Here is a 26787-nt window from a genome sequence, read left to right as displayed (position 1 = left end):
ATATTTTAATTGTTACACTATCTAAGTTTAAATAAAAATACATTTAACAAACAATTAATATAATTAGTATATCAAACTTATATTTTTAAATAGTTTTCATAAATATCATATTTATTTATATAATATATAGTATAATATGAAAAATAATATTATGGTCTCGAGTGAACAAATATATTATTTTTCAATGTATAAGATCTATTTTTTAATAACTCAAAATTAGATATTGTTTTAAATAACTACATTTTTTACAATAGTAATATTTTGAATCATAAAAGTATAAAATGATTAATATACTAAATATTAAAAATATAAAATAATTTAACTACTCAAATTTATTAATATTTTATTAAATTAAACTCTTTGTATTATTATTATTATTATTATAAAGTTTATAATTTTGAGTAAAGGACGAAGAATAAAAATTGAGAATGATGCATATCAAAAGAATTTATTATTTCAGGGGTATTTGTGTTTAAAGTGGTGTGAATTGTTCGTTACCTAAGAATTTGAAAATAATTATATTCTCACTATTTTTACGAAAATATACTACTATTGATAATTAATTATTACTTGATAATTATCTTTTCTATGAATCAAATGTAAGAATATAATTCAAGAAAAGATTATTTCTCTATAAATAATATTTTTTACAAACCAAACGTTATATATATATATATATATATATGGAAATAGAGTCAACTCCACACACCAAACGTACGATTCCGTGAGACCAATTTTGACTTTGACGATATCAACGGTTGAAAAATCCTAGATGGTCCTACATCATTTCATTTCCACAATAATAATAATAATAAAACAATTAAACATAAATTGTTGGATATTCTCTGTCTGTCTCCCTCTCTGCTAAAAAACTGCCATTGCAAGTTTTTCCTTCTCCTTCAAAGCGAAACTGCCTCCCGCATGCTGTTCGGATCCGGGTTTTCGGAGATCTGATTTTTATCTACCACCCTACTTCCCCGTTTTCTATGATCTAGAAACGGAGTTGCCCCCCGCCGTCAAAAGATGACTCATCGCTGCTCGCATTGCAGCCATAACGGCCACAACTCCCGCACATGCCCGAACCGAGGGATCAAGCTATTCGGAGTCCGGTTGACCGACGGGTCGGTTCGGAAAAGCGCCAGTATGGGTAACTTAAGCCAGTATTTCGGGTCGAATTCGGGCTCGCTCGGTGGGGGTCCGGATCATGCAGACGGTTATGCTTCTGAGGATTTTGTCCCCGGCTCGTCTTCGAGTCGTGAAAGGAAACGAGGTTTCGATTCTTTCTTTCCTTTTATTTTTGGAAGAACTAATTTGATCTCTCATAATTTTATTTGCTTTGCTTATTTCTCGTAAGGCATGTTCTTGATTTCATATGTTGATGATATCAATCTAAAAACCTTTGATTATAGATGCTACGATGTTAAATTTATTGGTTTATATTGATCTAATGATTGATTATCATATTTGTTCTCCTTTAGTTTCAGGACGGACTCATAGTTTTATGTTACGACTGAGAACATAGGATGTTATATTAGAAATTTAAGTAAATAATGTAGAAATTATATGGTAGATTGATGCCCAGGTGACTGCTTTAGTCATTTGTCTAAGCAAGGGTTTGGCTTAAGCAAAGCTCAAAATTTGTTTTTGCAGGTGTTCCTTGGACGGAAGACGAGCATCGGATGTTTCTACTTGGGCTGCAGAAGCTTGGAAAAGGCGATTGGCGTGGAATCTCGCGCAATTATGTTATTTCGAGGACTCCTACTCAAGTAGCAAGCCATGCTCAGAAATATTTTATCAGGCAGTCCAATGTTTCCAGGAGAAAAAGACGATCCAGCCTCTTCGATATTGTAGGGGATGAAGTTAGTACCCTTCTCTCTACGAATGATGCTTCGGTTTTGATATCTTTTACCTGTATGAATAACAAATTTGGCTTCCTACTTTTTGCTGTGTGTGCGTGATTATGGTTTTTAGTGGATGCATTGCGTTTGCGATGCTGATAAGCATTGCTGATCCATCCCATTTGCCCCTCTTTCCTAGCTGAGATCTGTTTCTTCTTCACATTCTTGCAGTCGAGTGACAATCCTCAGGATTTGTTCTCGGAGAACCCTCCACAGCCTGAAACACAGAGCAACGACTGGTTGCCTATTCCACCGGCATTGGATGAAGAAGGTGAATCAATGGACACCGACAACTCGAATGACGATGTAAATATTTCTCCAAAACCGGATACCTCACAACCCTGTCACCCGGTACAATACCCTGCTTACTTCCCACCATTCTCTCCGTTTTCACTTCCATATCGGATGTGTCAGAATTCCAAATCAACCAAGGACACACATCAAGTGATCAAGCCAACAGCTGTACATTCAAAGAGTCCGATCAATGTCGAGGAGCTGGTCGGCTTGTCAAAACTGAGATTGGGAGAATCAATAGGTGATAGTGGCGCATCCTCTCTTTCACTAAAACTCGACGGTTCATCGAGGCTATCTGCTTTCCATGCGAATCCTAGTCCTGGTAAGTCAAGTGGGAGTCCAATTCATGCAGTTTAAACACAAATTTCATCTTAATTAAGGCTTCGGATCTGTGAGCAGTACATGTTATTGTTAATATTAGACTAATCATATGCAGTCTTGGTCAACTGAATAAATTTGTGTGTTTTTTTTCTTCATAGAAACTCAATGCTTAGCTTTAGGATGCAGCATACTGTTGGAAATTATTCGAAAGTAGATCCAAGTCTGCAGCCACAAGTAAACCCTTGCATTTTGAATTGATCTTTTGAAGAAATTTTTTTTGAAACTGAATAAATCAAGGGTAAAGTACACAAGTAGTCCTCCAACTATAGGATTCTGATTTATTGAGTCCTCCGACTTTTAAAACTTACAAACTAGTCCCCCAACTATGAAGAATTACTTTATTAAGTCCATCGACTATTAATAGTTATAAAATGATCACTTGACTATTCGTTATGTTCCAAACTCGTCATTTTCCTTTAAAAGTTTGACTGTAGTCTGAGCTGGACGTTAACCTGCTGATTGAGATATGATAAAATATGATATCATAATCTCAAATGACTATCATATCTCAGTCTACATGTTAATATTTAACTCAGAAAATCGTTAATTTTTTAATGGAAAAGGAAGAGTTTGAAACATAATGAATAGTTAGGTGATCATTTTGTAACTTTAATAATCTAGGGATTCAACAAAGTAACTCTCTATAGTCAGGGGACTCAATAAAGTAGTATCCTAAATTCGGAAACCATTTGTATATTTTACCCATAAATCAATTTGAATTAAGTGAACATCAGTATTTCTCCAAGCCCTACAACTTTCCAAAAACATCAATTAAACATCTGTTTTTTTTCCACCCATTTAAATTTTTATAGTTCAGAATCTTACGAAATCACTTTTTAATCTTAATGTTTGTTTTAATCTTTTTTCTTGTGTCATGAAATAATGTTGTCATGTACTGTTTTTATTTTTTAAAATTATTATTTTAAAAATATTGAATATTATTAAAAATTGCAAAAATATTGAAACATTTTAAATTTTTGTAAATATTACATAATTGTTTTAAGACTCTAAAATATATTAAATATAAGTTCCTATTTGGCCAATGGAAGGAACATCAGACAAAATATGGTAATTGATTCATAGCTACAAAGGCTTGTAAAGAATGAAAAATTTCTTATGGTTAGCCTGGTGCAACAAATTAATGACCAACACCTTACACTAGATGATCATTGTCACCTGTGCCAAGAACAACCAGATGTAAACCACGTCCTAAGACAATGCCTAGCCGCAACCTCGGTATGGCAAATATTGATCAAACCAGAAAAGCTACTGGAGTTACTAGCGATGGATTTCAAAGAGTGGACGAAGTTAAATCTATCACAACCGGACTACTTAGCAAAAGACAGCAAGGAGTGGGCATTCATGCTCGGCGCTGTGGCATGGAACTTGTGGCTCCAACGAAACGCTATCACCTTCGACAACCCGATGGAGTACACGATCGGTATTAAAAAAAAAAGCAAGTGTCTAACCCAGCTAACGCGTAAAACACGAGATGTACTGAATGCGAAAGATCTAAAAGAACCAAAGGTAATGAAAGGACCGGACAAATGGAAACCACCCATCGAAAGCTGGTACAAATTGAATATGGACCGGGCAAGACGACAACGAGATGGGATCGCATCATGTGGAAGTATACCACGAGATCACAACGGTGAGTGGAAATTCGATTTTGTCAAGTTCATTGGAATTTGCTCAATACTCGATGTAGAACTCTAGGGAGTGTACGTTGGCCTATCCTACGCATGGAACGTAGGTCTACGCAAGATCGTAGTTGAAACTGACAGTTTGGAAGCGGTCAAACTACTCTAAGAGAGCAAGAAGAATAAGAGGGACTCGTCCTTGATGTTTCATATTTTTGAGCTACTAACAAGAGACTGGTCCATTATGTTTCAGCATATTATAAGGAGTGGAAATAAAGTTGCCAAATGAGAACCGATTCTACTATGAACCACCAGAAGGAATAGCCCAGCTGCTCTAGGAGGATGCTCGTGAACAGCTCAATCAAGTTTAGATGAACGAACCATTCTTTTCTTCCCTATATATATATATATATAAAGTTTGTTACATTCCAACTGGTTTTGGTGCCAAAAGACTAATATTTTGAAGAAGAAAAATGTTTTAAGTTCCGTTTAGTGAATGAAATTGCATTGTGGCCCTCAAATTTGATACATATGATAAATTAGTTTTCAAATTGATGAATAATGATTGTGTGATTGTACGTTAGTTCAATTTAAATCAGTTTTGATTTCGTTTAAATTCTTACAAGTGAATGTATTAGCTCTAGTCTGGTTTTCGATTAAGCCAGACTAGGGATGTTATAAAACATCAATTTGATTGATTTAAACTATAGTTTTAATTGTAATTAAATTTAAAAATTTAACTCCATCAGTTTAATTATAGTCTGAAAATTGAATTCGATTAATTCGAAATGACCTAACTTCAATTCAAATTGAAGAAGCACAATAATCAATATTCATCCAACTTGAAATAATTTAGATTTGAAATGATATGAACAAATAAATATAATCCAAGATGACTTGAACTTGAATGTAAAACTTGAAATGACCCAACCTTGAATATGAAATCTTAGTTAAAAAATTGATTCAATACTTTTAAAAAATCAACTTTATTTCTTTCAAGTCAAATTCAATTACTAGGATCGAACAAAGAAACCGTGAAAACAAACTGACTCATCATCAACAAAACCTTGCACCCATTCTGATCTTAATGACGATGGGGAAGACAAGGAAGTAAGGTGCTGGACCGGCGCCTGTCTAAATCGAGCGCCACCAATTATGTTGAGAAGGGGGATGACCTTTTTTGACTTTAGAGACAGGAGATTGGTGAGGTCCGTACAGTTGACGTTGTTTGACAAGTGAGAAAGGAAACAATCAGGTGCTCCATGCCCTTCCCTCTTGTATGGCCATCTGATAATCCATCTTTGGAAAAATCATCAGATCCACCGGACAGAAACGAAGTTTACAAAGGAGTTTGCTTAAGAGGTTAACATCTGAGAGATTAAAATTAAAAAGATCGATAACATAAGAACCAAAATGAACCAGTAACTAAAATCCATCATATAAAAATGTAAGGGACAACCCGTATTAATCCTTCACACTCAACAGAGTACAATTCAGTACTCCATACCACAACTTTAGTAAATTTCTAGAAACGAACAAAACCTCTAAACATGTTGAATCTCAGTAGAATGAAAAAAAATTAAAAATTTAGATACTAAAATGTACCAAAATTAATACTTTAAATACTAGATAGGTAATTTACCCAAAATAATATTCGCCTTGCTGCTGATTGATTGGGGACAATCATATGCAACATACAATCGCTTAATAGTTCGATCACTTTAAAACCTCAGAACATGTTGAATCTCGATATAACCATGATCAATCTCAGTAGAATGATTGCCGCTAACAAAAAGAAATCTCAGCAGGCACGCAGATCTCCCTTCTTTTTCCTCTCACTCTGTTTCCTTCCTCTCCTCCTTTTCTTCTTCTTTACCTTCACTTCCACCCCCAAATCCTTCTTCTCAACCACTTCCACAATCCCAATCCCACATTGCAAAACTCGAATTGCAGGGCAGAAATTCTTGTGGTACGCCCCTCATAGTGGGTTTACTAACCAGCTCTCCGAGTTCAAAAATGCACTTCTAATGGCCTCTATCTTGAACCGTACGTTGATTATCCCTCCTATTCTTTCTCACCATGCCTTAGCTCTCGGCAGCTGTCCTAAGTTTAGGGTTATGAGTCCCAGAGGGATCCGGATTTCAGTTTGGGATCATGTCGTCGATCTCATTAGAAGTGGGAGGTAACTGGGTATTGCTCATTTTCTTTGTTCATATACCCATTTCAGCTAATTTCTCCATTAAATTGTTGACTTTTTTGTCTTCCAATTCTGGGTTTCAGCTTTTTACCCTTTAGATTACTTCTCCTTTATTGGTAGTTAAATTTTATTGATGATCCAGATACTAGAATAGAAAAACATGGATGCTCCAATCTTCTTCTTGTTCTGTTTTTGTTGTTGAGTTATAAATAGGTCAACTTGAACACAAAATAATTGCTCCTCATGCAAAATTTCTTAGTAACCATAAGATTTGGAGTTTGGGGTTTTACTACTCGTATAATTCTGTGACTTATGTACATGTTAGTATTTAGTAACTAAAGAATTTCAGATTTGGAACTTTGGGATCATATCATTCAGCAAATTAGAAGTGGGAGGTAGCTGATTATAGCCTTTTTATATGCCCATTTCAGTTAATTTCTCCATTAAATTGTTGATTTTTTATTGTTTGAATTCTGGGTTTAGTGTTTTTACACTTTATATTAGTTTTCTTTTATTGGCTGACTTCCACCTTTTGGTGCATAAATTTTACTGAAGACCCAAAAACTAGAACAGAAAATCATGGATGTCTGAGTCTTGTTCCTGTTATGTTTTAGCGGTTGAGCTATATCAGTGTTGTCAAGGCGAGCACCTAGGTGCGGCTGCACCTTAGCATCGTTCACCAAAAGTGCTTCGGATCCTCAGGCCGGGTCCTAAACACACTTTTTCTTTGTAAGATGATAGCCATGAAAGAGCCCGCCCTGATTGAATTTCTCTTTAATTTTTCTTTTACTTTTTTTTTTTCATTTGATATACCTTCACTAGTAAGGTGTATATATATATATAACACCACATATACATATTGTGCTTTAGTTCACGTAGGCTAGTGCTTTTTTTGCTCCTTGTGCCAGGCAATGTAAGGTTTCTAAGCGCCTTTGACAACATTTCTATATATAGGTCAGTTTGAGCTTAAATTAATTGCTTTTCTCAGGCAAAAGTTCATAGTAATCATAACATTTGGAACTTGGGGCTTTAGTTTTCCAATTGCTATACTCCATGGAATATCTTGCTTATGTTTGGATTGCACTTCTATTTATTGTTTCAGGTATGTCTCAATGGCTGATATCATTGATATTTCTTCATTACTATCATCATCACTTGTCGAGCCATAGATTTCAGGGTTTTTGTGTCCTTGTGGTGTGGTTTGGACCTGGATCTGGCTTGCTCCAGTGAATCAAAAGCACAACCATCTATGATTGATCACCTAAAGCAATGTGGCTCTCTGCTATCTGGAATGGATGGTAATATAGATCGATGTTTATTTGCCGTAGATGCTGATTGTAGAACAACAGTTTGGACATTCGGAATGATGAAGTAGATGGGGCATTAGATTCATTCCAACACGATGAACAACTCAAGAAGAAAAAGAAGATTTTGTATGTTAGAAGACGAAGAGATGTGTATAAGACACTTGGACCTGGTAGTGAAGTTGACTCAGCCACTGTTTTGGCATTTGGGAGCTTATTTACAGCCCCATATAAAGGTTCAGAGCTCTACATTGATATCCGAAAAGCACCAAGAGGATCAGTGATAGAATCTTTAATTAGAAAGATTGAATTCCTTCCGTTTGTCCCTGAGATCATAAATGCGGGAAAGCAGTTTTCCGTTCAGATCATAAAGGCTCCATTTCTCTGTGCACAGCTTAGGTTGCTTGATGGACAATTCAAGAACCATTGGAAAGCTACTTTTTTGGGTTTGAAACAGAAATTAGATTCGTTAAAGCAGGCGGATTCTCAACCAGTTCATATTTTTGTGATGACCGATCTCCCTCAAGGCAATTGGACTGGAACCTACTTGGGTGGTTTGGCTGAGGATTCAATCAATTTTAAGCTCTATTTTCTTAGAGAAGAAGATTCGTTGGTCACGCAGGTGGCAAAAAAGCTAACAATTGCCGGGCACGGCCTGAGGTTTGAATCCATTGTTGACAGTATCGAGTCTATTGAATTAGTGGCTAAGTTGCAGAAGCATTGTTCTCCTTATATATTACCTGATATACTTCTGTTCATAGAAGAAACAATTTGCAGCTGTGGTTCACTTGGTTTCTATGGAACTGCTGGTTCCACAATAGCAGACAGTATTGAGATTATGAGAAAATTTGGTTCATGTTCAAATCAATAATAGGATCCCAAATGATACGGTGGTAAACTTTATGAAGTTATTATGGCTATTATTCTTTGATTTTTATTAGTGAAAGCACTTGGCATGAAATATTATTGGATGGGTATCCTGTAAGAATCCTTTGTCTAGTACCTTTCTTCTTCACTTTGAATGTATTCAACGACTATTTAAATCCTTTACTGTATAATTTTCCTTTGGCTTTTTTTTTGTCAGAATAAGATATCAAAATCCATTAATAGTTCCGTTTGGTTTTATTTAAAATTTGGATTGTGAAATGAATTACAAAAATCTAAAAACTAAATATTGGTATGGAAAATATACATTTTTATTATGGGTATTTAAATGTCGATAAATTTACATAGCCATCATTCTAGAAATTTTAACCAAACATCGTTACATTGACAAAATTGACGATAACTTACAACTTGTAGATGTAATCTTAATCCACTAAGATGAATAATGATATGAACCTACTCATGCACCTACTCATCATCACTCTTTCATCTTTTCTCATAAAGATGTAAGTGGAGGGAGCTTTTACTTACACATTTTTACTCATTCTATACTTTGCATCACTGTCACATATTTCATATTATGCCATGATCACCATGCTTTGCATATCATTCGTATTCATGTCATTAGTATTCTTTATGCTATGCATCCTATTCTAGGATACATGTTTCCGTTTATTCACCGTCATACATTGCATGTTACATGAATACCTTGATATGTAATGCATTCTATAATCCACATCTTTATATTATATTTATATTTAGTTATGATGTGCATGCTTCATGTTACACATCATTTGCATACTTTGTTTAGGCGTGCATCATGTTTCCTTTATGATATTAGCTTCTTTCTACTTAATTTGATCGTTTGCATGTCTTTCCTAGGTACAATGCTTAATTATGAAAGCTATGGTAGCTCATTGACAAGGAAAGGAAGCTATGGCATCTCATTCATAAAGAATGATAGTTCATCGAGCTAAAGGATAGCTCAAGGCATATAAAAGTAGTTGAGCCAGCTACAAATTAGCTCAGAGCTAAGCATGGGAGCTGAAACTAGCTAAAAGGGAGTTGAGGAGCTGGAGTGACATTAGGCACCTAGCTTGCACCTATCTAGTTACAAGTCACCTAGCTAGCTATCTAGACATCATCCTTGGCGCCAAAAGGAAATCATGTGCAAGGCACACCCATGGCCAAACCATCATAAGACTATTCGGCCAAAGCACAAGTCACATGCCTTGTATCATGTGCATCACCAAGGGAGGTGCCTAATTGTCGAACCATCATCACCATTCGGCCATACTTCATCAAGTCTCCTTAGCCAAAACAAAAGAAGCATTCAAAAGAAGCCTAAGCTGAACCAACAGCATGCTATTCGACCATGAAGTGTTACAAGTATTCAAAGATGCATTCAACCGAACCAATATCACCATTCAGCTATGAAAGAACTAGTACATTCATTCATTAATAATATATTTACAAAGGGGAATCACTCTTAGCCGAAACATTACTTGTCTATTCGGCCATGTCCCTTGAAAAACTATATAAAGCCAATGCCTTGGCTTTGTAAGACATCTCATTTTGCATCAATTAAATCTTTCTTGTGAAAATTTTCTCTCTTAAGTTCTTCATTGAACTATATTGACTTATCAAGTCTTGTGCTTGTGGCACCACCCCATCTATTCAAACTTGATACTTGTGGTTCCTAGTTGATGTATAGCTAGTGAATCCAAGTCTGTTTTACCACCCGATCAAAGAACTTATAAGGTATGGGGTTAGATTTTCATATAGCCTAGTTTCTTCCTTGTTATTGTTCATACTATCCATCACCATCATCCATGTTTCTTTAACCATCACCACACCCGTTCCATCATCCTTAAACAACCTACTAATCATCATTTTCATTCTAACCCACCTATCACCCTTTCATCAACCCATTTTTAACCATTCTTTTTGAGCCCATCTTGCTTACAGGTTGTCTTGCTTCTTTCCTACATCCAACAATAAAGGGAAATGTCGTCTACATCAACATCCAAGGCGTGCATACCTCACATCAAATAATTTCTTTAAATCATTAAACAAAGTAAGTTTATATAACTTAATGAGGTACTCTTAAATAATAAAATCTTATTGGATGAATCCCTATTTACATAATAACAACGATAACTTTAGCATCAGCAACTTGCACAATAACATTAGTCATGATCATAAATATAACTAATATTAAATATAAGTTAAATAATGGATACGCTAATCCCTATATCAATGTCAATAGTGAAAAATAACACAATAACAGTAATCAATCCTTCCGTCATTGCCTGAATATAAGTCCGACCAATTCATCATCTTTTCATCACTAATAAGATCGAAGTCTTACAATATCCTACAAGCTCTTTGAACTTTATGGCATGACAGTTGTATTTCAAAATCAACAAGGTAACCATGGACAACATTGAACAAATAACATAACTTACCATTAAAAATACATGGGCTCATAGCTCTAGGATGAACATATGTAGCCACATATGCTCGGTTTATCCAAAAGACATATCAGACATCAATATATACTAATGATTCACCATAACATCTCAACATGGAATAACATACTAATAAACATATAACTTACCAGTACTTACAATATCCATGTTTCCATCCTTGTTGCTCTAGGTGAGCGAATAATATATATGAACATTACCTACATGGTAATGATCAATCCATCACAACAAACATAACAACAATTCACCGTAAATGAAATTGTTCGATTTAATCCGATTTAAGCACTCTCGAAAACCTTTATCTTTTCTCTTGGAGTGATGATCTTTACCTATTCCACTTGCTCTAGGAATGAAGAAGATACACAATCAAAAGCAAAATTTATAATCTAAAACCACTTTTACCAAATTACTTAATTTTTCCATTTATTCTAATTTGAATTCAACTTAGGGTTTCAACTCAACTTATCCAAAACTTGGAATTGGTACTATCAATAGAAAATTTATGTAATAAGAATTCCAAACATATGTTTATCTTTCAATTCGAGTAAGAGGAAGAACTTGAATTTTAAAGAGAACATATATGATTTAGGAAAATTTTAGGGTATGAGAAATATTTTAAAATTTAAGCTATGCTCGATGTTGGTGATCCAGGCTTAATCGAGATTCATGCTTTTAGTGCGCTTTATCATTGGCTTTTGATAACTGATAAGTTATAATTATATATATCTTTTTATGATTAATTCCTTTACAATCTTGTTAGAAGTTGAGCCTAATTGTGGAAATTATATTTGTTTTGATTTAGGAGGTGAAATATGGATGGAATGGTGAAAATCAACTTTAAAGCATGCTTTTATCTTTCTATGTGAGAATCAAGTCTTTTGGAAGAATGTGAAATTGGACAGAAAACCATCTTCGGCAAAGCGTAACCATGCCTTTTAGGATGAAGTCAAATCCAAACTTTTGGAGTCAAATCTGGGATGAAGTTCATGTTAGACAAAATCGTTAAATTCGATAATAATATAGAAAAATAATAATGATAATAATAATCAAATATCATTATAAAATTAATGATAAAGAATGAGTTTACTTGTCTTATGATTGTAAGAATTATAACAATCCGAGACCATATTCACACCTGAGAAGATAAACAAACAAGATTAAACTTATTATGAAAATAAAATAAATAGAAATAAAAATACTTTTTTCTTGATTGATCTTTTGATCGGAAACAGTTGAGGCATGTCCCTACACAGTTTCCTTAAGACAGATTTTCGACCACTTCTTTGGTGCTCTAGATCGTTGGTCGTCTGTCCCCCAAGATACTACAACTAGATGATCCGCTACAGTAGCACAACAATAGAGATCACAAACTATCCTTGCTTTCGACTATCACCAGAAAACTAAGGAGAGAAAATATTTTTCAAGAAAATAAAAGTTCTTGAATTTTGAGATGTTAAAACTTGTGAAACTTGTTCTGAAAAATTGTGATTAACCTAGCAGGTTAACTTAGTATTTATAGGGGGCTTTAGAGAGAGATTTACTCCAACTAAATATCATTTAATATTCAAATTTAAACATATAATAATACCTTTTAATTTGAAATATTCAAAATATAAAGTCACTTTTTACTATTCAAACTAAAATAGATATTATTTTAATTTGAAATATTCAAAATGATATAATTATCTTTAATATTCAAAGTTAAATAGGTAACAAATACTTTTTTAATTTGATATATTCAAAAAATAATTATCATACTAATATTCAAATTAAAAATATCTTTTAGTTTGTAATATTCAAAAGGAACAACATTTTGACTCGATGTGGTGATATCCTTTATGATCAATAGTTGCATAGGATAGATAGGTGTCCTCCTTTGAACCTTCCCTTGTGACAATATGTTTACTTTACTGGTTAACCAGTAGACGTGATATCTCTAAACTTTTCTTCCATTTGTGTAAATGATGACATACTTCACATAACTACCTCTCTAACAAGAATTTAGTTCTCATGGGTATGTCTTTAAAGCCATGGACATCTCATGGTTCTGCAAGATTTTGAAAGAGTTACACCCAATAGTCTCCTTAAAGCGGCCCCACTTCACTCTCACATAGGTGACTTATGTTTCTCGGCTCACCGAAGCACACAATGATCATTAAAAGCTTTGCTTAGCCTATACCACTTTGATCATTGTTTACATCATAGGAGTGGACTTAGGATAAGAAACTCCCACAGTGTCCGTACACGGTTTATGCAATTAGGTTGTCCCTTTGAACATAGATCTTGGGATATCCAATCAACAAGGTACGGTTTTCCTTCACATAAAGCCTTTAAATTTCATGGGCTTTAGTCACATCCCGTTTAGATGTTTTCTAAACTTGATCTCGATTTAACCTTTTGGTTAGTGGATCCACGATGTTATCCTTTGATTTTACAAAATCGACAAAGATAACTCTATTTGAGATCAGTTATCTATGGTATTGTGTCGATGTCACATATGTCTCGACTTACCATTATACTTGAAATTCTATGCTAGTCACAATATATGCATACTATGGGCACATGTTTTAGCCATTCATAAATAACCTCCAAGAAATTCTAAAGTCATTTAGCTTATTCTTCAGACTCATCTAGAGCTACAAACTCAAACTCCATTGTGCATATGATTATAATTGTTTTCTTGAGAATTTCTATGACATGATTTCTTCTCCCGATGACAAACAATCCGTCATTTAGGACCTATTTTCATTTGTTTTGATAATGGAGTCGTTACCTTCTCAAGACACCCCTACATTTTTAAGTGTTAGTACGAAAAGGGTTTTTGACCTTTCATAACCAATATGATGTGTTTTCCTTTTTCTTTCCTAGGGACCTTATTTAAAATGTAATTAGTTGATAGAACAACTTCTCTCCCCCACATGTTCTGTGACAACTCAGAACTTCCTAGCATTGCGTTTATTGTTTCCTTTAAGATTCAATTATTCCGCTTCGCTACTCCATTTATTTTAGGAGAGTATGGTGATGTCATTTCATGATAATTTCATCTTCATATTTATAAAAATAAATTTCTCTATAACTTCACTTTTGCTCTTTTAGCAACTACACATAACAATACTCCTTTTATCATCAATTGAGGTAATAAAATATTTATTCTCCCTCGTCTGTGCCATTATTACGAATTTTAAGAACTTGACTACTAAAATTTCCTTAGTGTCAACATCTTTCGTTTCATATTTATGCTCCAATGTCATCCATAATTCTTTTATTTTGGATATTATACACTTTATATTGTGTATCTGATAATACATTCAGGATGTATTTTTAGTATGGAAGTCTTTTACTTCTAAATTTTAAAATCAATAAATATGGTAACAAAGTTTACCACATCCTCTCTAATAATAAGAGGATCATCCGATATTTGGCCAAATTTACCAAATAAAATAGCATCTTATGTTATCACATTTTGAAATTTTATCCATAGAATTTTACAAGTTTCTCATTGTGGCTCATGACCATCAACAATCGTGATTTCCTTTAACACATGAAATTAGAATTAATCATAGTTCCAACAATAAACCGAAAATAAATTATGTTTATTCTACCAACAAAATTTAGTTAGAAACTAAATGAGTAACAAACTTGTTACTTTCAAATGATTTCTATTATAAATAGTAATCAAATAATTCTATTAGACGACAGAATAAAAATATCAATTAATTTCAAATATGAAATCAAAGATTCTAATCAACAAAATTATTCTTGTTTATTTTTGATTTTGTTATCGGACAAAATCAACGTTCTGAAACAAAATCAGTAACCAAAGATAATTTCACGACAATTTTTGTTAAACAAATTTGTCCACTCTGAAATTTTTGCAAACCCGTTAAAATGACAAGATAAATCCTGAAACATATTTATTTTCTATCTCATTTTCACCACGATATCTGAACCATTTCAGATTAAAGAAATGTAGAAGAAAGAGTTTGAATCATCTCTTATTAAAGGTAAATATTAAAATTCCACCTACATGATTGACTTCATCATTATCAATCAAAACATTGAACTATCAAAATTCAATGTGTGCCCCCACAAATTGTGCAACCACAAAGATCTTGAAAATATTTTAAAATCCAGTTATTTGAATTCCTACGCATAAATTGGTGGAACCATGTTCCACATAAAAAAATTAAACGCAAAATCTTTACAAAATATTTTAGAGTTCATAATCTAGAATTGAAGGAAATTTATCGTTTGCGTAATTTCCCCTTGATTATCGCCCAACATTTGTTTTTCTGAATTTTTTTGCGCTTCCTTTGTACACAACAAGGATTAAACTCAAAAGAATCTAAATCATCTCGGAAAAATAATATTAAACATGTCTTAAGATTGTTGGACAAAATCGTTAAATCCGAGAATAATATAGAAAAATAATAATGATAATAATAATAATAATAATAATAATCAAATATCATTATAAAATTAATGATAAAGAATGAGTTTACTTGTCTTAGGATTGTAAGAATTATAACAATCCGATACCATATTCACACCTGAGAAGATAAAACAAACAAGATTAAACTTCTTATGAAAATAAAATAAAATAAATAGAAATAAAAGTACTCTTTTCTTGATTGATCTTTTGATCGGAAACAATTGAGGCATGTATCTACACAGTTTTCTTAAGACAAATTTTTGGCCAGTCCTTTGGTGCTCGAGATCGTTGGTCGCTTGTCTCCCAAAATACAACAACTAGATGACCCGCTACAGTAGAACAACAGTAGAGATCACGGTCTATCATTGCCTTCGACTATCACAGGAAAACTAAGGAGAGAAAATATTTTTCAAGAAAATTAAAGTTCTTGAATTTTGAGATGTGAAACTTGTTTTGAAAAATTGTGATTAACCTGGCAGGTTAACTCAGTATTTATAAGGGATTTTAAAGAGAGATTTACTCCAACTAAATATCTTATAATATTCAAATTTAAACATATAATAATATCTATTAATTTGAAATATTCAAAAGATAAAGTCACCTTTTACTATTCAAATTTAAATATTCAAACTTAAATGGATATTATTTTAATTTGAAATATTCAAAAAGATATAATTATCTTTAATATTCAAAGTTAAATAGGTAACAAATACCTTTTAATTTGATATATTCAATGAATAATTATCCTACTAATATTCAAATTAAAAATATATTTTAATTTGTAATATTCAAAAGGAATATGAATTTAATTTAAATATTAAATCTATAAATGAAATTCACTCTTTTTTCCAACCGTTCACTTTTATGGATGTTTCCATTATTTTGAAAGTATCCAGCCAAGAATCGATTTCTTTTCAATTAAGACTTTATTTATTTTGATTTTCTTTTATTCTAGCTTTCCTTATTTGATTTAGCCTCATTTAAAGGAGATTTACTTTTCTATTAGGTTTTTGGCTCTCTATATAAAGAGCCTCTTAGCCACCTTTTAGGATATCTTCTACACCACAACTAGGGATGGCAAACGGGTACAGTTTCGTGGATTCCGCACCGCATCCGCTCCAATTGGAGCGAGGATGGGTATAATTTTAGCGGGTAGTGGGCGGGTGTGGATTTATAAAGTAGTACCCGTCGTGGATGGTGGGCGGGTAATGGGTTTGAGACATTACCCGCCCCGCATCCGCCCGCCCCGCATCCGCCCACCCAGCTAAATATCTATTAAATTTTGGACCATTATGAATTTAGGTGTAATTTTAGAGACTAATTTATAAATTTTAATATTGTATAATATATAACATATAATTTATCCAAATATTAAGGATATTTAGTCTTTAATCTGGTCTTTAATTAGGGAAATATTCGGCTCTTTGATTAAACCCATAATCCCACTAACCACGTCACTTTCCATGTTCTTTAGCCCATGCTGCACATCCAAACACAAATTAGCCGTACTATAAGCATTAACATCAAAAGCAACAGTTTCCATGTTCTTTAGCCCCTCAAAACCCATATTAGGCGCACTATAAGCATTAACATCGAAAGCAACGCAACAATCCAGCTCTGCGACTACATGCTCCCTACAATATGTCTCCATAACATTCGTAGAGCTACTCCTCTAACAAATTGAAGCATGCGCTGCTACCCCATCACGAACTGTCTGGGAACCAACTCCAACATCCCATTAGTTTGCTGTCAGGCGGGTCTAGATGGGTATGTAGCTAGTGGGTAGTGGGTGTGAGGATGGATTTGAAAATATACCCGCGTGGGCGGGTGTGGATTTGAAAATTTGTACCCATCATGGGTGGCAGGCGGGTGGTGGATTGAAAATATTAGGTGGGTATGGGGATGGGGGAGGAGGTATCCGCACCCGACCCGCCCGTTTGCCATCCCTAACCACAACTTCTTTTCTCTTTTATTTTCATTCCACCATGAGTGGCTAAGCTTTTATTTATGATTCAAGGGCAAAAAAAATTTCGTTATAATTTTCGAGGCTTGTGCTAAACTAGTATTTCTCCTTTAATCCAAGTAATATTTATTTCTTGTTCTTATTTTGATGAATTCTTGATATTGATTAAATCGACGCCTTAATTCAATATTGAGTTTTCTATCGTTATTCATACGGGATGAAGTTCACTTTTATGGATATTTCTATTATTCTGAAAGTATCTGGACAAGAATCAATCTCTATTTAATTAAGACTTTGTTTATTTTGATTTTCTTTTATTTTAACTTTCTTTATATGATTTAGACTCGTTTAAAGGAGATTTATTTTCTAATGGGGTTTTGGCTCTCCATATAAAGGGCCTCTTAGCCACCTTTTAGGATATATTCTACATCGCATTTTCTTTTCTCTTTTATTTTCATTCCACCATGAGTGCTTAAACTTTTATATTCGATTCAAGGGCGAAAAAGATTTTGTTTTAATTTTGTGAAGCTTGTGCTAAACTAGTTTTTCTCCTTTAATCCAAGTAATCTTTATTTCTTGTTTTTATTTTGATGAATTATTGATATTGATTAAATTGACGTCTTAATTCGATATTGTGTTTTCTATCATTATTCATATGTTTGTGATCCATAATAGTCATGAACGATTGGCACAAGTAGTAAGGGATAAGTCTCATGATTTGTGTTTGTTATGGTTTATTTTCCGAAATTTACATTGCGTGTGATAGTCTTCGGGGAAATAAAGTTAAGAAATTAATTGATTTTGTTTTAGTCGTTCCCGCGATTCTTAATGTTATCATTAATGGTAAGATTTGATTTGAATGCTTGTTGCAATTAAGTGGGTTTATCAATTATAAAAGGGGAACCATACTTGTTATGGTTCAGTGCAAGCGACTAATTACTTGGATGTTGAAAATCGAACTTTTTAGTCTATGATAAAAGATTACAGTCAGATGAAGTACACACCTTTGAATTGGAAGTTCGATAAGAATTGATTTCGTTATTCATATTTTTAGTTTTATTTCTTAATTTTAGTTCAGTAAAGCAACCCCCCATTTTACTTTTATTTCCTTAATATCGCCCCATTTTACTTTTATTTCCTTAATATCGAGATTCTAATTTCAGCACTCTTGGGATTTGACATGATCTCACTATTACTACAAGTTAGTTCGACAATCCTGTTAAAATTGGTGTCTTTTTCGGGGAGCTATTTTAGTTTCTCATTGTTTAATTGCTTTTATTGTTAATCAATTATCTACTTTTGAAGAAGTTGAAGAAGGAATGGCGAATAGGACTCTCAAGGAGTTGGCTGCACCGAATTTAAATCAACAACCTTTATGCATTATTTTTCCTAATTTTAAAGTTGATTTTGAGTTAAGATCTGGTTTAATTAACTTACTTTCGTCTTTTCATGGACTTGTAGGTGAAGATCCTCACAAACATTTGAAAGAATTCCATATTGTATGCTCTGGAATGAAACAACATGGAGTCGTCGATGAACAAATTAATTTAAAAGCTTTTCCTTTTTCATTAAAGGATCAAGAAAAAGATTGGCTTTATTATCTACCATATGGATCAATTACGACATGAAATAGGATGAAGAGACTATTTTTGGAGAAGTTCTCTCCCGCGTCTAAGGCTGCCAACATCAGAAAAGAAATCTATGGCATTATTTAACTCACTGGTGAGACTTTGTACGAATATTGGGAGAGATTCAAGCAATTATGCATTAGTTTTCCTCAATATCAAATCCCGGACCAACTTTTAATCCAATACTTCTATGAGGGATTGTTGCCAATGGATATAAGCATGATTGATGCAACAAGTGGTAGAGCTTTAGTGAACAAAGATGAACAAATCTGTCAACCAAGTCAGTGAGGTAAGAATTGTTTCTCTTGAAAATAAAATTTATGATTTGACTACTTTGGTTCGTTAAATTGTTCTAGGGTAGGTGCAAGAAGAAAAATGCTTTAGGTGAATTCCATAATCCAACCTAAAGAAAGAATGATCCTTTTTCTAACCATTACAATCCAGAATGGAGGGATCATCCGAATCTAAGTTATGAGAGTCAAAGAGGACAAGAAAGATATACCACTCAAAATTTGGATAGACAAATTTATGCACCAACCCAACATCAATCTTCAAATTCATGTATGTATTTAGAGGATATTGTTAAAAGTCTAACTCTACTCATGTATTTCAACAAGAAATAAGAGAAACAATTCATGCACTTCAACAGTAAATGAAGGAAACAAGAGAATCGACTCATGCACTTTAACAAGAAATGAGGATGAGTGTTCAAAGTTTGGGCAATCATATTACTCAATTGGCCACTTTGGTTAGTAAATTGGAAGGTCAAAATTGTAGTAAGTTACCCTCACAAACGGTAGTGAATCCAATAGAGAATTGTAGTACAATTTCCTTGATGAGCGAAAAAGAATTTTTTTCGGGATTAATTCCACCTAAAAGAGCCAAGATGGGCGAAGATGGGGGAGTCAAACTTCATTCCCAAGTGTCTTCAAAGGTAACATTCGACCATCCGTTATATTTTTCATCTCATACTCGTTTACCACCGCTTCCTAGCAGGTTAGCTAAACCAAAGGAAGATGAGGACAAATATATCTTGGATGTATTTAGGAAGGTTGGGATTAATATTCCATTGGTGGATGCTATCAAGTAAATTCCTAATTATGCAAGATTTTTGAAGGAATTGTGCACCAATAAACAGAAATTGAAAGAAAAAGAGAAGGTTCAAGTAAGAAGAATGTGTCGGCAATCTTGTAAAAGAATATGCCAAAAATTACGGGGATCCATGTATATTTTCTTTATCTTGTGTTATTGGTAATAAAAAGATTGAGCATGCTATGTTAGACTTAGGAGCTTCAATAAATGCCATGTCATTTTCCATTTACCAAGACATGAAATTAAATGGCCTGCAAAAGATTGATGTGGTGATACAATTAGCTAATCTTTCTTATATTCACTCACTTAGAGTTGTTGAGGATGTTTTGGTACATATTAATGAGCTGATTTTTCCTGTAGATTTTTACATCTTAGGAATGGAAGGTAATTTCTCTTCACGTTCACCTTCAATATGGTTTGTAAGACCATTCATGAAGACATAAAAGACAAATATCGATGTAGATGAGGGCACTCTGTCTTTGGAGTTTGGAGGAAAAATTGCGAAGTTCAAAATTCTTGATGCAATAAAATATCCTAATGATATGCATCCTCTTTTTCAAGTTGATATGGTTGATTCAATTGTTCAGGGTATATTTTCTAAAAAAGAAATTGAATGCGAGTTGTGATTATGTGCACAAGCTGACATAATCGAAGAAATATTTTCAGCATCATCTCTTGAATAGGTAAATTCATATGCTAACAAAATATTTTCTTTTACTGCGTATACCAAAAATTGGAATTATAAGACTTACCCGACCACCTAAAATATGTGTATTTGGGTGAAGAGGAGACACTGCCGGTCATAATCGAAAAAGGGCTAACAACTGAACAGGAAGAGATTTTGGTTCAAATCTTGAAGGAGCATAAAGCATTATCAGATGGTTCAATGATGTGACATGGACCTCGACAAAGCTGAATTTCAAGGATACTACAATTGAAAGAATTAGAGGAGCTTAGTTTAATTGTTTGTGAAAACTTAAGGATCTACAAGTAAAAATCGAATTTGTTTCATGATACCATGCTTATTTAGAAACATTTTGAGATTGGTCAAAAGGTGTTATTGTACGACACCCAATTAAAGTTTATGGCAAGTAAGTTTCATTTTTGTTGGCTTGGACCATTTATAGTTACTAATGTATTTCATCATGTCGTAGTGGAAATTACAAGCTCGAACTCAGACAAAACCTTCAAGGTGAATGGCCAAAAATTGAAAATATTCCACAAAGGTGAAATTGGCCCATACCCCAATGACCCTCATTTACAGCTACCTACTTATATAAGTGAATGAACAACTCGCCGTAGCTATGTCGAGCATAACGACGTTAAACAATTGAACTATTAGGAGGCAACCCAATTTTTATCGCTTTATTTTATCTTTCTATTGATTTATTCTATTTTATATTTACTTTTTCCTTTGATTTTTTGGCAGATTCCTATTTCGAACAAGATGTGACAACGCCTTATTGAATTTTGTCTACTGAGTTTGAATCTCATAAATTTCATTTTTTTTGGATAGATTATTGATTGGAATAAGGTGTGACCACGTTCTACTGATAGCGCACTGTTTTGTCCCAATTTTAATTGTTTACATTGCGAAATCTCACTTCCTTGTCCATCATCACCTTGAACCATTACAGTCTGACTTGCTCATATATCAGGGGAGTTCCATTTTCTCTTTAATTTCTTTTGTAAGCAATTTACTTGGATATACATTGAGAACAATCTAAGATTTAGGTGTGAGGGAAATATATTTCATACATGATTTCATTTTGTTTTGAATACTATTTTTCTTTTGCTTGAATTTTAGTGTGCTTCAATCCATGTATGTTGACTTTTTTTTTGAATTCTTGAATCTTTGCTTAATATCTTGGAATACCTTGTAAGTTCTGGACACATCTTGGTTTGGATTATATTATAATACATGAAAGAGACAAACATGATTAATGTTTTCTTAAAAATGTTTGATGACGTCTCATGAGCTCCTTAGTTGAAAAGTGCACTAGACTTGATGCAAATTACACACTTTGGTGAGATTTTGAGCCTAAGAGCAATTCATTATATTTTGTTAATTTTTATTTTTGATTAGTATGTCGAACTTTGCATGTTTATTCTAGAAATTGCTTGTGAATACATTTTGAGACTACACTTTTTGATTGATGCTTTAAGATGATAAGGGCAATTAGGTTTAACCCACTTCTCAAACCTTCAAAAAGTCTACCCATATGGTTTCCCCTTAGTTAGCCAACTTGAGTTTATTCTTCATTTTTTTTACCATAATTTAACCCAAAGCCTTTTCTTGTTTGTTATCCCTTCTTTTTGTTACCCTTTTCAGGACAAGAAAAATGTTGTTCCACACCAAAAAATGATGAAAAAATGAAAAAAAAAAAAAGAATTGAAGTTTGTTTCTTGAAGGAATGAAGATATACATAGATATGTTTGCAAAACAATTAAATGTGAATTCTCCAAACTCTTTAGTGCTTGAGTGAAATGTGAGAATAAATTTCAAGAAGTTGGTAGTATGTTTGATGTTTTTATGTTGAATTGATGTCATGCAAATTAATATCTCGTCTTGATTGTGAAACCTTCATTTTTTCCTTTTACCATACCCTTACCTAAGCCTTGTTAGAACCCTTGAAAAGACCCTTTGATTTTTGCATCATATTCATATGCAATGGTGGAGATTTAATTCATTTGCAAGCTTATGGTAATATTGTGCTATGTTTTGACCTTGAGAGTTAAATGCACCCTAAACACTTTGAGAGTATTGAGTGAAACCATATGAGGGCGTTAAGTCTTATTGCACTTAATATTAGTGGATTAATGAGATGTGATGATCTCGTTACAAGTTTATCCTATTCATGTCCATTCTCTTAACTGTCATTATGGTTTGAATATTTAAAGTGTCTTAACTTTATTGGTATTATGGGATATTAAATGAGATGAAAAGAAGGTAGATGGACGAGTTGGTATATTAAATTGAGGTATACATGAGGACAAACATGATTTAAGTGTGGGGGAATTTGATAAGTTATAATTATATATATATATATATATATATTCATGATTAATTCCTTCGTAATCTTGTTAGAAGTTGAGCCTAATTGTGAAAATTATGTTTGTTTTAATTTAGGAGGTGAAATATGGATGCAATGGTGAAAATCAGCTTAAAAGCATGTTTTTAGCCTTCTATGTGAGAATCAAGTCTTTTGGAAGAATGTGGAATTGGACAGAAGACCATATTCAACAAGGCGTGACCACGCCTTGTGACTGACATGCAACTACTTTCTGATAAGAAAATTATGAACTTTTGGAGTCAAATTCGGGGTTAAGCTCACTTTTATTGATATTTCAATTTGGCCAAGAATCAATCTCTTTTTAATTAGGGCTTTATTTATTTTGATTTTCTTTATTCTAGCTTTTCTTATTTGATCTAGACTCATTTAAAGGAGATTTATTTTTGATTTAGGGTTTTTGCTCTCTATATAAAGAGTCTCTTAGCCACCTTTTAGGATATCTTCTACAACACAACTTTTCTCTTTTATTTTCATTACACCATGAGTGGCTAAGCTTTTATTTTCGATTCAAGGACGAAACGATATCGTTGTAATTTTGTGAGGCTTGTGCTAAACTGGGTTTTCTCTTTTAATCCAAGTAATCTTTATTTTTTGTTCTTATTTTTATGAACTCTAAATATTGATTATTGATACCTTATTTCGATATTGAGTTTTCTATTACTATTCATATGTTTGTGATCTGTGATAGTCATGAACAACTGACACAAGTAGCAAGGGGTAAGTCTCATGATTTGTGTTTGTTACGGCTTATTTTCCGAACTTCGTATCGTGCATGATAGTCTCCGGGGAAATAAATGTACGAAATTAATTGATTTTATTTTAGCCGTTCTCACGATTCTTAATGCTATCATTAATGGTAAGATTTGATTTGAATGCTCATTGCAAATGAGTAGGCTTATTGATTATAATAAGTGAACCATACTTGTTACGGTTCCGAGCAAGTGACTAATTATTTGGATGTTGAAATTTGATCTTTTAAGCCTATAATCAAAATTATTGGCGGATGAAGTGCATACCTTTGAATTGGAAGTTCAGTAAGAATTAATTTTCATTATATATATTTTTAGTTTTATTTCTTGATTTTAGTTCAATAAACCAAAACCCCCCATTTTACTTTTATTGCTTTAACATTGAGATTCTAATTTTAGCTATCTTAGGATTCGACATGATCTCACTATTACCACAAGTTAGTTTAGTAAAAATCAGTTTTATTTTGCAGGACTCGACAACCCTGTTGATAACTGATGAGAGAATGTACATTTTGAATCTGATTGTTCTCTTTTGGTGAACAAGTTGCTTCGTGATGATGAAGATTTATCTACCTTGGCTTGTCATCTTCGACTAACGAAGGAACATTTCCAGGCTTGTCCTAGATTTCACGTTTCTCTTATTCAACGATCTTGCAAGTTTGTAGCAGATACTTTGGCCAAATGAGTTTGTATATCCTTGTCTTCGCTATTTTTTGACTCAGTTTGTCTCGAGATTATCTCTTCGGAGGTGGCAAACGATGTACGATTTATTTGATTTATGCAGTTGGACACTCTTTTCCCCTTGTAGGCTCAACACCTTGTGTTAATTAAGAGAGATCTTTAATGAGGCTCGTTTTCCTTCAAAATAAAAATAAAAATAATCAATGGAGCAAACGCCAATAGGAAGGAAACTAAAATTAATTATTTGGAAAATTAAAAGAATTGGACTAAAATTGCAAAAATACACTTAAATAGCTTATTTTCTATTTTTGAAAATAGTGAAATTCTAGTTTAGCCCAACTTTTCTCTTCTTTAATCTGATCATCGCATGATCTAATTAATTTTAGTGATTAATTTTTTTTTCTTGTTTCACTTCAGCACCTAAATTTCACATTTTTACTAAAATATGCAAATTCTTCATTTATTACATTTAGTCCTTAAACCTTTATACAAAATTAAATATTCTTTAATCCTTAATATAAAAAAAATTAATTGAATTCTCATATTTTAAAATATCAAAAGAACATGTTGGAAAAGAATTTCTTGATCATCAATCATCAGAAAATTTTAGACTAGTTTTTTGGGTGTTACTTCTTTAATGACATCTAAAATATCTTTAACGATCTCCCAAATGATATATTATTTAAGATTTTACGATGCATTGCTAGGAATTGTATAAAGATTCCCCAACACATCTGCTTAACTTGTTGAAACTTTTGTTTGGCTTTAAATTCAACGTGTGTGTTTGCAAATGTTCAATTATATGGGTATGCCTCGAAACCTTTGGATTGTTGTGAATACTTGCTATTTTGAAATGTTTTTCTTTAAAATAATCATCAAACATTGTATATGGAATGTTTACTAGAGTGTTTTTCCAAGTACTATATCAATGATGATATCATGTGTATCATTTTGAAGGAAGCCTCTACGATGAGTTTAATTGAAGTAACTTATGTCTTGAATATATGATTGATTCACACTAAGGGAAGGTTTTGAGAGGTATATGAGGTGTTATATGCTCTTGTTCTAATGAATCTAATGAAAATAGAGATATTAAAGACAAATTTTGAGATAGAGAAAAGAGACAACGTCATGAAAGAAACTATGACCCAAGTAAGCAATGTGGCTTAAAAATGGGTTGATTTAGCTGGCTCTCCACAATCTTGAAGCAGATTGACATCTCGACCCCCGAGCATGAGTGGAAATTAAATTGGCTTTTGAAGGAGATAGAAAAATTTGGATTGAAAGCTGTCTGTTATATGTAAAGTTTGTTTGATATATCGAGACCTTTGTGTTCAATGAAAGTTGTTTTAAGATGGTCACTCTGGAATGACACCTTTTGTATTTGCATTTGGCATTTGCATTTTCATTACATGTATATATTTAAGCATTTTACATGCATTAATTATAAAAACACAGAGCAAATGGAAACAATGGAGCAATCTCATAAGGGATCACAAGATCAGTTGCAAGAGCAGTTAGTCGGGTCACAACAAGATAAACAGTGGAGAAGGAATTGTAAGGTGCAAGAAGGTCGAGCCGAGAGTTTTCTCATGATTTACAAATTGAAGAAAAAAGACGCAATATAGCTGTTGATAATTTGGGAAGATATCATGCCGAAAATCAGATGTTGAATCGGTCCATTGCCAATATGGAAATTTCATATCAACGCCACAAGCGGGAGAATGACGCTGAGTTAGAAGTCGTTAGAGCCAAGAACAAGAAGTTGATGAAGATTGTGTATGATTGTAGTGATCTCATACAAGAGCTTCATAACCACAATGACTTTCTTACAAGGAAGATTCAACAACAGTGTTTACAGCTCCGAGAATCGACACTCAAGATAGAGAAAAGAGACAACGTCATGAAAGAAACTATGACCCAAGCAAGCAATGTGGCTAACAAATGGGTTGATTTAGCTGGCTCTCCACAATCTTGAAGCAGATTGACATCTCGACCCCCAAGCATGTTCTATCTCCTTCAAAAGCCAATTTAATTTCCACTCATGCTCGGGGGTCGAGATGTCAATATACTTCAATTC

At 33.3% G+C, this 26787-nt stretch overlaps 2 protein-coding genes, 1 long non-coding RNA gene and 1 other non-coding gene across 4 annotated transcripts; 3 read left to right on the top strand and 1 right to left on the bottom strand.

Moving 5' to 3' along the window:
• On the top strand, window positions 1-23477 carry LOC120146311. Its single transcript, XR_005518206.1, has 3 exons — window positions 1-11; window positions 221-225; window positions 23295-23477. It is a non-coding gene; the product is annotated as an uncharacterized LOC120146311 (long non-coding RNA).
• LOC120146310 (transcription factor MYBS3-like) lies at window positions 850-2666 on the top strand. The gene is made up of 3 exons (XM_039159910.1): window positions 850-1270; window positions 1651-1859; window positions 2070-2666. The coding sequence occupies exons 1-3, from the start codon at window positions 1024-1026 to the stop codon at window positions 2547-2549; spliced, it is 936 nt and encodes a 311-aa protein (XP_039015841.1). The 5' UTR covers window positions 850-1023; the 3' UTR covers window positions 2550-2666.
• Window positions 5982-8660, top strand: LOC120146309 (O-fucosyltransferase 30-like). The gene is given in 4 exon segments (XM_039159909.1): window positions 5982-6395; window positions 7513-7562; window positions 7565-7768; window positions 7771-8660. Coding segments are annotated over 4 exon segments (1476 nt in total). The 5' UTR covers window positions 5982-5988; the 3' UTR covers window positions 8586-8660.
• Window positions 19166-19272, bottom strand: LOC120146339. Its single transcript, XR_005518212.1, has one exon. It is a non-coding gene; the product is annotated as a small nucleolar RNA R71 (small nucleolar RNA).
• Window positions 23478-26787: the final 3310 nt, after the last annotated feature.

Source organism: Hibiscus syriacus, unplaced genomic scaffold, assembly GCF_006381635.1.
Source record: "Hibiscus syriacus cultivar Baekdansim isolate YM2019G1 unplaced genomic scaffold, ASM638163v2 tig00110911_pilon, whole genome shotgun sequence".
Taxonomy (NCBI): Eukaryota; Viridiplantae; Streptophyta; class Magnoliopsida; order Malvales; family Malvaceae; genus Hibiscus; species Hibiscus syriacus.
The sequence above is the reverse complement of the archived record's forward strand: the minus strand, read 5'-3'. Positions and strand labels throughout refer to the sequence as shown.

Bases quoted from the DNA above. Each gene is read 5' to 3' on its own strand.
- LOC120146310 (XM_039159910.1), top strand. From the start codon at position 1,024: ATGACTCATCGCTGCTCGCATTGCAGCCATAACGGCCACAACTCCCGC. The intron at 1,271-1,650 runs GTTTCGATTCTT...TTGTTTTTGCAG, and splicing joins GAGTCGTGAAAGGAAACGAG to GTGTTCCTTGGACGGAAGAC. The intron at 1,860-2,069 runs GTTAGTACCCTT...ACATTCTTGCAG, and splicing joins TCGATATTGTAGGGGATGAA to TCGAGTGACAATCCTCAGGA.